The following is a 12,944-nucleotide window of genomic DNA, read 5'->3' as shown; positions in this document are numbered from 1 at the left end:
CTGATCACTATCCAGTAACCTCTTGTGGAAATGCAAAGGTGTCGACATTCAGTCAGGACAAAACTGCATTGCTTTGTGACATTTTCTGTCTGAGCTTACAGTGCCACTTGATAAAATTCTGAAAAGATGTAATCTTATGCCAACGAGAAACTGTATCTTCAGGAGAAAATTGAGAGAAATTGTTTCTTAAAAATTAAATGCTATAAAATTTTCCTAATTTCTAGTTCTTCACACACCAAAGAAAGCAACCTTTTGCAATGCTTCCATAATACAATTGTCTTTCGAAATCATGACAGGTTGAGTGTTCTAAAATTTAGAAGAGGGAACGCATGAATTAATTTAAACATATTGCATTGTAATTTGTCAGAGGTAGATCAATCCAGCTGCAACATTGTTGAGAAGAGTATTATTTTGGTTACAATCATTGAATGATTACATTTGAGCACAACTGTTTAAGTAACCAAGTCACACTTATGCCTTCATTTTAAAATGCTAAACTGCAGCATTGAATTCCCCAGTTTTCAGAATCAAAATTTAAACCATTCAGTTTTAATTTGGGTTAATTGTTGCAAACTTGTGATTAAAGAAATATTTTTTAAAAATGGAATCTGCTTTTATGACAGGGTAAGAAAGAACTTCAAGTGTCGCTTTTCCAAACGCTGGTACTACTCATGTTTAATGAAGGGGAGGAATTCAGTTTAGAAGAAATTAAAACTGCGACTGGAATAGGTTTGTGTTCTTTGAATTTTCAACAGTTTAATGTAAAATTTTACTGATGAGTTGGGTCTTGAATTACATAGCAATAGTGCTGTGCAAAATGTTTGAAAGCTCTTGTTTGAAAGATGTGATGAGAAATACAATCCTAGTTAAGCAAGTTTCAGAAATTTGCATTCAGTTATAGTCAAAATAGTCAATTGTGCTCTGAACTGAAACTAAATCAAATGGTTAAATGATTGAGTAATATATCTGTGTTTCATGTTCTTAATCCTCAAGTGTTAAAATTAATGAATTAGCTTTACCAATGTTGGTTAGATGATCTTAGCTGAGACTGCTAATTAAGTCAGCAATTAATCTGAGCAACCCTGAGTTACCTAGGGGGAGAGAAAAGATCAACCAGTTGTTTTCTTCCTCCCGATATCCAGTGAATTTTGCAAAATTGGATGTGCGTGCAGTTTGATATCAGATGAGATCAGTTATGATACCATTCATTTTTGACAAACCTGCTTTACATTTCCTGTCTGGACCTATGTATGAAAATGACCATTTAGGCAAAATGTTGGAGGGTGCCTGTGGCATCATACCGAAGTAAGAGTTGGCACCTTCGCAACAGGAGGGATAAAGATACCTCAAATGGTTGCATAACAATAATTTCAAAGATTTCTTCTATCAGAGGATGGAGAGTTGCGACGAACATTGCAATCTTTGGCATGTGGCAAAGCACGTGTACTGACGAAGACTCCAAAAAGCAAAGATGTGGAAGATTACGACAAATTCACCTGTAATGATGATTTCAAACATAAGTTGTTCAGGATCAAGATTAATCAGATCCAGATGAAAGAAACGGTATGTAAGACCTCTAGCTCCTTGAGAATTCATTGTGTTGTCGGATAAAATGCATATAATACTGTACTAAAGTTGCAATCTTCTCGTGAATTTTTGCACTGCTCAAGGTGAGGGATGTTGATGGTGCTTGTAATACTTTGTAATGCGTGAGAAATAGGAGCGAGTCATTAGCCTTCGAGCCTGTTCCCCCATTCAATGAGATCATGGCTGATATCTTCCTGGTCTCAAATCCACCTGCTTACCTATTCTTATCTAGAATTTACAGTGCAGAAGGAGGCCATTTGGCACATCGAGCCTGCACCGGCTCTTGGAAAGAGCACCCTACCCAAGGTCCACACCTCCACCCTATCCCCATAACCCCACCCAACACTAAGGGCAATTTTGGACACTAAGGGCAATTTAGCATAGCCAATCCACCTAACCTGCACATCTTTGGACTGTGGGAGGAAACCAGAGGAAACCCATCCCTATCCCTCTACCCAATTTTTTTTTTAAATCAGAAAAATGTCTCCTTCTTGAAACCATTTAAATCAGACTCCTGGGCAGCAAGTTCCACAAATTCACCACCCTCTACGAGAAATAGCCCCTCCTCATCTCAGTTATAAATCTACCACCTCTTAACCTACATCTGTGACTTCCCATTCTAGTTTGCCCCACAAGGGGTATATTACTAAAATCAGCTCCAAGTGTAAGAAAATTGGAAATAAAAGAGCTTGAATTAGAGGGAAAAAATACATAAACCCCAAAATGAAAGCAAAAGCTGAGCTTTTGAAACCCCAAAATCAGAAGCAAAAGTGGAAAAAAGATGCCCGCAGTCGGAACACTCGAGAAGACCTCGGTCTTCCGGGGAGGACAGATTTGTTGTTTATTTCAGGCTCCATGTTTGTGTCCACGCCTATAACGGGTTAACTCGGGTTAAGTGAGCTGAAACATCCATTGCAAGCATTTCACTGGAAAAGGGACAAAGTGCAAACCCACAGCCATTCTCAGTCGCTGCTTTCGCATTTACAACGGCTCCGACCCCTTCTTAGAAAACTAGAAAACACTCGGGAGAGGTGGGGAAAAAAAGCTGTCAGGAAGCCTGTCAAGTCAGGCCTGGCGTGCTGCGGGCGGACGGACAATCAGCACCCTCCCACCCAAGTAGGCTTTCCCCTTCACTAGGCCAGCGGGCACCCGCACAGCTGCCCCGTTCAAAGACCACACTCATACCTGCGAGGAGCAGGAGGGCGAGGCGGACACCGCCGGGGTGCTGCATGGCCACTGAGATGAGAAGAGCCGGCGGGGGGAGAGAAAAGTGGACGATGTCAGCTCCCTCACATCAAACACTACCGGACTCGACCCTCAGTTAAAGCTCGACAAAGCCGCACGTGATCCGCGCCCTCTCCCACAGTCCTTCGGCAATCAGCTGCCGCATCCCGCCGACCAATCTTTGGAAATGCAACCCAAGGTCGTTCTTGACCTCTGTACTTCCTAGCGTCCGACCATTCATTGTGTATTCCGTTGCCTTATTAGTCCTCCCAACATTTGCAATCTCTTCATTTGCCTTCCTATTGTTCCTGCAAAAGTGGATAACCTCAAACTATACTCCATCTGCCTAATCTTTACACACCCAACATATCTATATCCATTTACAGGCTGTTTGTGAACTCTTCACAACTTTCCTATTTAACTTTGTACTTGGCTGCAATACACTGGGTCCGTTCATCCAAGTCACTAATATAGTTTTTAAATAGTGAAGCCCCAGCGTTGATTCCTGTGCCATTCCACTAGTTGTAGTTTGTCAATCAGAAAGCGACCACATATGGGCAGCACAGTAACACAGTGGTTAGCACTGTCGCTTCACGGGTCCAGGTTCAATTCCCGGCTTGGAATCCGGCTTGGAATTCCCGGTCTCGTTCTCCTCATGTCTGTGTGGCTTTCCTCCGGGAACTCTGGTTTCCCTCCACAGTCCAAAGACATGCAGGTTAGGTGGATTGACCATGTTAAATTGCCCTTCGTGTCCAAAGGGGTTGGGTGGGGTTGCTGGGTTACGGGTATGAGGTGGAAGTGTGGGCTTAAGTGGGGTGCTCTTCTCAAGGGCTGGTGCAGATTCGATAGGCCGAATGGCCTCCTGCACTGTAAATTCTATGTCTTTGTCTATCCTGACTCGTGTTCCTTTTTTAAAAATACATTTAGGGCACCCAATTAATTTTTTCCAATTAAGGGGCAATTTAGTGTGGCCGCCTACCCTGCACATCTTTTGGGTTCGAGGGGCGCAACCCACGCAGACACGGGGGGAATGTGCAAACTCCACACGGACAGTGACCCAGAGCCGGGATCGAACCTGGGACCTCGGCGCCGTGAGGCAGCAATGCTAACCACTGCCACCGTGCTGCCCCTGACTTATGTTTCTTGATAGATAGCCAGTCCTCCATCCATGCTAGTATGTTATTACCTCCAACACTATGAAATCATCTTGTGTAGAAACTTTTTATTTACGACCTTATGTGGCCTACTGCTATAATTATGGGCTGGTTTAGCACACTGGGCTAAATCCCTGGCTTTTAAAGCAGACCAAGGCAGGCCAGCAGCACGGTTCAATTCCCGTACCAGCCTCTCCGAACAGGCGCCGGAATGTGACGACTAGGGGCTTTTCACAGTAACTTCATCTAAAGCCTACTTGTGACAATAAGCGATTTTCATTTCTCATTTTCAATTGTATGCATCTTATCAGACGCCTTTTGGAAATCCAAATACACTACATCTACTGGTTGCCTTTTATCCACCCTGCTTGTTGCATCCTCAAAGAACTCTAATAAATTGTCTGTACATGATTTCCATTTACATTGTTTTATCATGATTTTCAAAATATCCTGCTACTACCTTAATAGTGGATTCTGGTATTTTGTCAATGACATATTAGGCTAACTAGCCCATAGTTGTTGCTTTCAGTGCCTCTGTTTTTTCTTGAATAGAGGGGTGACATTTACAGGTTTACCATCACTGGGGCCTTTCCAGAACCTAGGACGTTTTAAAAGATTGCAACAATGCATTCACTGTCTGTGGAGCCACTTTTAAAGCTCTAGGATGGAGGACATCATGTTCAGGAACCTAGTCAACCCGTAGGCCCGTTAGATTGTTTTAAGTTCTTTTTCTCTCTCTATCGTCTCTCTCTCTCTCTCTCTCTTTTTCCCCCCCCCCCTTTTTTTTGTGTCTTCTAATCTGAAGATAGATGCAAAATATTTTACTCCATATCTGCTATTTCCTTGTTTCCCAATATTAAACCCTTAGGCTTCGCTTGTAAGGCACCACGGTTTACTTTAGCTACTCCCTTCCCTTTTATAAACTTGCAGAACCTCCTTACTGTTCATTTTTATATTTCTTGCTAGTTTACTCATTCTAATTTCTCCCTCTTTATTGTTTTGTTGATGATCATCCTTAGTTAGTTTCTAAAATTTCCCCAATTTTCTAGCCTACCATTGTATGCCCTTTTCTTTCAATTTGATACCATCCTTACTTAGCCATGAATTGTTCAACCTTCTCAAAGTTTCGAAATATCTCCTTAAATGTTTGCCGCTGCTTACCCATTGTCTTTTTCATTTAACTTATTTTCCCAGTCTACTGTTGCCAACTCTATTATCGTATACTTGCAATTGTCTTTATTTAAGTTGAAGACACTAGTTTCATACCCAGGTTTCTGAACTTCAAACGGAATGTGAGGATCCATTACTATGAAATCATTAATTAGCCTTGTCTCATTACATATTACAAGGTCTAAAATAGCTTGTTCACTGGTCTGCTTTCAGAACATGTTGTAAAAAAAAATGTCCCAAATACGAACAGCAAACTCCTCCTCAAGGCTCCTGCCAATTTGATTTGCCCCATCTATGTGATAATTGAAATGTCCCACGATTATTGCAGTGCCTTCTTGATTTATTTGTGGTCCTACAGTGTGGTCACTACTCCCAGCAGTAACGGTTCCCTTGCTATTTTTTCATCTCCACCCAAACTGATTCTACATCTTGATTTTCCGAGCCAAGATTATTTCTCCCTCATGCTGATCACATCCTTTTATTAATTAAAAAAAATTAATTTAAAGTACCCAATTTTTTTTCCAATTAAGGGGCAATTTAGCGTGGCCAATCCACCTACCCTGCACATCTTTGGGATGTGGGGGTGAGACCCACGCAACACGGGGAGAATGTGCATCCTTTATTATGAAGCCACGCTGCCTCCTTGTCCTTTTGTCTAGGTCACTTTGCAACATATCTCTTTCTGACTTATATCCATTTATTTCTATTTGTACTATTGATTCAGTCGCGTTGTTACAAATGTTCCATGCATCCAGATAAAGAGCTTTTCATTCTCTTTTTTTTCTCTATTTTTCCTGACTTTAACCCAGTTGCTGGTGCATTCTTACGTTTGTACACCTGCCCCTTCTTGCCACACTCTCTTGCTATCATTATCCATATTGCTACCCTGCACAGTTATCTTGCCCTTTCCCATTAACTTTCTAAATCTCCCTTCACGTGAACCCTGCCCCCTCATTATTACTTTTATTTTTATTTTTTTTAAATAAATTTAGAGTATCCAATTTTTTTTTCCAATTAAGGGGCAATTGAGTGGGGCCAATTCACCTATCCTGCACATCTCTTTGGATTGTAGGGGTGAGGCCCACGCAAACATGGGGAGAATGTGCAAACTCTACTGGACAATGATCCAGTGTCGGGATCTAACCTGGTCCTTGGTGCCATGAAGCAGCAGTGTTCACTACTGCGCTACCGTGCCGTCCCCCACTATTTAATTTGACTACAGTCCTAATTATGCGATTTGCCAGGACCCTGGTCCCAGGGTTCGTCAAGTGAAAGCTGTCAAAATGGTAAATGATCTCTTTTCCCAGTCCAGATGCCAGTGCCCATAAACCAAAATCCGCTCCTTCTACATCACATTTTGAGCCCTGTATTTGATTCTCTGCTCTTAATTACCATCTACCAGTTTCCTCATGGCTCCAATAGTAATCCAGGGATTATGCTTCTGCTTTCTAATTTAACCCATTGTTGCTCGTACTCTTTTTGCAGACCCACTTTCTTATTTCCACCTATGTCATTCGCACCCAGGTGGACCACAACAGCTGGATCCGTTCTTTGCCACTCTCGTTCCTCCCCAACTCTGAGGAGATGTGCCTGACCCTAGCATAGTGCAGGCAACTCAGCCATCAGGACTCTTATTCTTGGCAGAGAATTGTGTCTATCCTTAGTTTTCTGTCCCATTCTACTGCATTTTGTTTGGCTTTCTCTCTCCCTCTCTTAATCCCTCCCATAACCTGCCCAAGCCTGCACCTCCGCATACCCGACACAGCTCATCCACACATGCGCGGCTGCCACAGCTCGCCCACCCACGTGCGCTCGTCAGAGTATGTGCGCCTGCCACAGTACTCCTGCCAACACACCCTCACCCACAGGCGCCCACTTCAGTGCCACCCCCCATGGGTGCCTGCCACAACACCCCCACCCACCATCTTCCCTGCAGTCCAGACCACTACCTAACTTTAGATTAATTTTATTTGGAGACTGGCATAGTGGTAATATCAAGGGGCTCGTATTCCAGAGGCCCTGGCTAATGGTCGAAGTACATGGTTTCAAATCCCACCATGGCAGCTGGACAATTTTTACCCTCCCATATTTTGCCATTGTTTTTTGCCTTGCTCTCCTCAACACCAATGTACAGTAGCAAGACTGCCATCCGTTATTTCAATCTGTATACTTTACTGAATTCATATTCATGTCTTCTCCCTCTTAAGATATATGCAAATAAAACCAATGACTATCAAGAGCTGTTTATTCAAAATTCTTTTATGGGATGTGAGCTTCGCTGGCTGGACCAGCATTGCCATCCTTAAGTGGCTTGCAAGGCCATTTCACACAGCCCCTTTATTTTGCACTTCTAACTCTGCACTGCTGGTGCAAATTGTAGTATTCTGCCACTGGTGCAGTTGAAATCCACAAACTCAGTAGACAGTGGGCAGGACTTCTCTGGGCCTGCCGAAGTCGATGGACTTTTGAATGGCTCGCTGCATTTTCCTGCCTCACCCTTGCTGCGATGGGGCTGTAAAACTACGTCTTGTGGATTGAACTCAGCACCTTCCTAGCTTTTAAAAAAAATAAATTTAGAGTACCCAATTATTTTTTTTCCAATTAAGCGGCAATTTAGCGGGGCCAATCCACCTGCCCTGCACATCTTTGTGTTGTGGATGCGAAACCCACGCAAACACGGAGAATGTGCAAACTCCACATGGACAGTGACCCAGAGCAGGGATCGAACCTGGGATCTCGGCGCCATGGGGCAGCAGTACTAAGCACTGCGCCGCCACTGTGTTGCCCTGGCACCTTCCTAGCTGGAATGACACAAGCTGTCTTAACCAATAATGGCATCAGGATAATTTGAAAGATTTGCACTTAACCCATTTTACAAACCCAGTCTTCCTTGGGAATCGAACAAAATGTTCACATTGAGCACTTAACTGAATGGAACCATTACATTAAATATTTGAAGGCCAATATTTCTCTGCCACCAGTTCCATTTCCTAACTACCAACTCCATTGCTGTACCTGGCCAATGAAGAGGCTGAACCAAATTGCATTCAACCTTCGCATCCAACCCCATGTGCTTCAATCTATATGATTTACTATGTTAATACACCATATAAATGCAAGTTGCTCTTGCTGGAGATTCATGAAACGTATTTGACATGTCTGACTTGTCTTTCCATTTCAAACATTCAGTTGAATTCCAGAGTAATTAGTTTTGTGATGTTGGCATTACATAGGACATAGAACATATGGTGCAGAAGGAGGCCATTCGGCCCATCGAGTCTGCACCGACCCACTTAAACCCTCACTTCCACCTATCCCCGTAACCCAATAACCCCTCCTAACCTTTTTGGACACCAAGGGCAATTTAGCATGGCCAATCCACCTAACCTGCACTTCTTTGAACTCTGGGAGGAAACCGGAGCTCCCAGAGGGGAAACATGCAGACATGGTGAGAACGTGCAGACTCCACACAGACAGTGACCCAGCCAGGGAATCGAACCTGGGACTCTGGCGCTGTGAAGCCACGGTGCTAGCCATTTGTGCTACCGTGCTGCCCACTTGTGCTACTGTGCTGCCCTGTGTTAAGTTACTGTGTTAGCATTTTTTTCATTCAAGTTCAAATATCACCACTGTAACATTATGTCCTTTCTGATAGGTCGAAGAACAGGCCAGTACTACTGAGAGAGTGTTCCAGGACAGACAGTATCAGATAGATGCTGCTATTGTCCGAATCATGAAAATGAGAAAGACTTTGAGCCACAATCTCCTTGTATCTGAAGTGTATAATCAGTTGAAATTTCCAGTCAAGGTATTGGTTATTCATATTATCTACATCAGGAAAGACTGTTGTGCATAAGATACAATAACTTGCAGTCTAAAACTTGTTGCTGACTTTATACTCCCTGCCCCCCTAGTCCTACAGAGGTGATAAAGGGGTAGTCATCTCTCAGAAATACTAAGGTGTACAAATCTTTGTTTGGGAGGGCGATCAATTTGAGGAGTTGTTTGTGCTCACCTGCCACGTAGGCCACCAGGATTTCCCAGTCGAATGGCCAGTAATTGAAAGCGAATCAGAATTTGCAGTTAATTATTCAGTTACTTGATGGTATAAATAGTCCTTGATTGCTGAAAAGAGAGACATGTTACTGAAACTTTTCATCTTGCATTCATCAGGATAAGTGCAAGAAGGCAAATTTCAAACCATCGCAACAATTTATACTACAGGAGAAAAGGGTGCTGATTGGCAAGTTGACTCTGATGGCTGAGGTGTTGCCATGGAGAAAACAGCAGGGAACTGTGGTCTCCCCACTGTTGAGGTTGCTTGTAATTTAACATTCTTGCATTTGTCCTGATGAGTGCAAGACAAAGGCTTCATTAATAGTTAAGTATTCACTATGTATAAACCATAGTTATTATTTCTTTATCCTTTCATGGGATATGGGCATTGTTGGCAAAGTCTGATTTGTTACCCATCCCTTATTGCCATTGAGAAGGTGGTATTGAGCTGCCTTCTTAACCTGCTGCAAGCCATCTGGTGCAGGTATAGCCACAGAACTGCTGGGAAGGAAGTTCCAGGATTTTGATTTTTTTGACAGGGAACTGTATGGCTTAGAGGGGAACTTGCAGGTGGTATTCCCATGTATCTTATTGGCCTTGTCATTCTAGATGCTAGACGTGGGTTTAGAAGGCACTGTTGAAGGAGCTTTGGTGAGTTGCTGAAGTGCGCCTTGGGTATCTCGAATTGTTTTCCACCATGTAAATGTTTTACATGTTTTTCTTTCAGCCTGCTGATCTAAAGAAAAGAATAGAGTCATTAATTGACAGGGACTACATGGAAAGAGACAAAGAAAATACCAACCAATACAACTATGTGGCATAGACATTCAGATGAAGAAAAGCCTCATCAAGCACTTCAAATCTCGGATGGTCAATGGCTTAACGCTACAGTATTGATCCCAGTAAATGAGTTTTTTAGTTCGTATTGCCTAGAAATATATGGAGGATGGCATTACGGAAATAACTGGGAGAGAACTTCTCTGAAGGAAAATGTGCCCATCCAGAGAGTACTTTGTGAATCTCTGCTCATGCTGTTGGACTTCCACATATTTGAGGTAGCAGTGGACACCAAAAGCAAATGCAACCCCTCCCCATCTTTCAAACTAACTTTTGGTAATTGTGAAGAACAGATGCAATGCAAAACTGCACCTCATCAGTTTTATCTTCTTGATTAGCCATGTCGATGTTGAATCATTTTGAGTTGCGTCCATGTTTTTTTTGGGAGGGAGAGCTTGTTTTATTTTCTCATTTTCTTGTAAAAGTGCATGAGTCTTCAAACTTCTTGACATCATTAGACATCCCACCTCTACTGTTCACACTTGAAACTCTGCATTGAGAGAAGACTAATTGCTCACCACTTCTGGAAGTTTTATTTTAACATTGATTTTAGAATTGCAAGGAGTAAATGGTATCAATCCTTAGTTGTGAACATTATCTATACATGTTTTATTTTACAAATGTGGATTTTGTTCTGTTTTGCCATCGTTTTTTGACAACTAAAGGAGGTGCCAAAAGTGGAATGTGGGTAATAAAATATTGTGTGTAATGCAGTGATGTCTGTTTTGTATTTTGACCCCTGCTGGAAAATTCCAAAGCATTTGCCATGTTGTATTTTTCATTTATCATAACAGTAATAGATTTAACCACTGAGAATACAGCAACATTTGAAGACTTGCGACAGGACATAAATTACATCAGGGTGCAGATCGTGAGAAAATGCAAGCTGTTTTTTTTTTTCAACCTTTATGGTCAACTTGGGTTGTATCAAACTTTGCTTATTTCCTGTACTATTAAACCTTTTTCACTTCAGGGGCGCGGGAGGAAAAGGGAGGAGAACCTGATAAAATGTCAACCAAATGGCTCAGTTCTTTTAAGAATGTGAAAATTAAACATCTAACGCACAACAGGAAGCCTTTGTAATTACGAGCTGGGAACAGGTGCACAATTTAACTTGTTATATATGTACATATTTGTCCCTTACATAAAGTGGAAGAGGTCCATATTCAAGGTTTTTGTGTTCAATAAATATTGAATAAATAGTTCCTGTGTAATAAGCCTTATAATTAATTTCCCTTTCTTTTCCCTTGTTTCAATAGAATTGGACAATTGTTCTCCATCTGCAATCACTAACTTTTTAACTTGAGTAAAGTTTTAAACTTTGGAGATAGAAAAAATAAGCCCGGATTCAGATTGCTGAATCGTGACTTCTGGTTGGTTGCTGTTATTTGAAATCAGAATTGGGTTTGGCTGTGATTTTCCTCTTGTTTGTTTGAATAGCCTGTCAGTAGTAGTACAAGGGTATTACTGTTGCTTGAAGACTGTGTACCTCAACTGGAGTTGATGCTGTCAGGAGAACTGGAAAAAAACCAGTAGCTTAACCAATGAGCATTCCCTGGTACAAGATTACATATTTTGGCTATTTCTAAAACTTTGAAGAGCAAACAGAGTTGAGCTGCATTATTTATTATCAAATTTAAAGTGAATAGCCTATAACCTTGTACTTTGTTTTAACAATTTGCTAACCCCAGGGTTATTTTTTTCATTTTATGAAAAAATAGACCTAGACTCGACTGTTGGATCACCGTGGCAAACCTGAAAAGTTTCTTGAGGTGAAGACACGAGATTTAGCCAGATTGGGGATTGAGGGCTTCTTTAGTCCTCAGCAGATTCTCGATCTATCATATGCTTGAACTTTAACTTTTGCTACAAGTTACGTATGACCAAATGTCCCAAAGGGATGTTCGTCTGGCAATAATAAACTCTGCTTGATTCAAGCCCAAGTGTTTTTCAATGAGAAGCTTTAATATACATTGACTAATAACCGTGTTGGATTTTATTTAAATGTTCTACAGTATTACATTAAAGATGAACCATTTATATCATCTGTTTCCATCACAAAATCTTGTGAAAGTTGATCAGACTTGTAACTTTCATCACCTATGAGGCAAATTGAATTCATATTTCCTGAGAACGCTCAAAAGTTTGGGTGAAAAAGGTCTCTTGTTATGCAGTCATCTTGGGCTATATCTACCCAACTATATGTATGTGCATATTTGCTGAGGCCACATTGAGTTGTTTCCTGCATTCCCAATTTTTCACCCTTCATCTCTTCTACAAGCTTTGTTTATTCTACTTGAAATGTACATGTTAAATGGCTTTGCAGACTTACATAATTATGACTGCCTTAGTATCTCCGTGCTATTTGTGTATGGGTTGTCTAAGCAACAAATTCTTATTCTATTATGGGCAGTACCGTTACCTCTTTATAATTTCTGCCTTTTGTGTGTTTTCAAACTGAACGTATGCTTCCCTTTCCCTCCACATTTGCTCGCTGGCCAAAATGCTAAATAAATTGCTTGCTGGAGAACCCTGACCATTAGAAACACTGAAAAATATTCTACATTAAGGCAGCACAGTGGAGCAGTGGTTAGCATTGCTACCTCATGGTGCAGAGGTCCCAGGTTCGATCCTGACTCTGATTCACTGTGTGGAGTTTGCACGTTCTCCCCGTGTTTGCAGGTGTGACAGCAACTGTGGAGAGGGAAACGGTTAACGCTTCAGGTCTGTGACATTTCATCAGACCTAAAACATTCACTCTTTTTCCACAGATGCTGCCTGACCGGAGTATTTCCAGCATTTTCTGTTCTTATTTCAGATTTTCAGCATCCACAACGTTTTGTTTTCGTAAATGGAGGTTGCACTAAATGATGAGATCTAGACTTCAATTTGAGTGCACAGTGAATGCAGTTGATG

The 12,944-nt window shown here is 41.7% G+C and overlaps 1 protein-coding gene across 1 annotated transcript in view; it reads left to right on the top strand.

Moving 5' to 3' along the window:
- Positions 1-10,741, top strand: part of cul4b (cullin 4B) — a 128,046-nt gene extending 117,305 nt beyond the window's left edge. Inside the window, exons 17-20 of the mRNA XM_072505565.1 lie at positions 624-729; positions 1,391-1,563; positions 8,791-8,943; positions 9,919-10,741. Coding sequence (XP_072361666.1) covers positions 624-729; positions 1,391-1,563; positions 8,791-8,943; positions 9,919-10,014 — 528 coding nt within the window. The 3' untranslated portion in view covers positions 10,015-10,741. The remainder of the gene's footprint in view (positions 1-623; positions 730-1,390; positions 1,564-8,790; positions 8,944-9,918) is intronic.
- Positions 10,742-12,944: the final 2,203 nt, after the last annotated feature.

Source organism: Scyliorhinus torazame, chromosome 5, assembly GCF_047496885.1.
Source record: "Scyliorhinus torazame isolate Kashiwa2021f chromosome 5, sScyTor2.1, whole genome shotgun sequence".
Taxonomy (NCBI): Eukaryota; Metazoa; Chordata; class Chondrichthyes; order Carcharhiniformes; family Scyliorhinidae; genus Scyliorhinus; species Scyliorhinus torazame.
The sequence above is the reverse complement of the archived record's forward strand: the minus strand, read 5'-3'. Positions and strand labels throughout refer to the sequence as shown.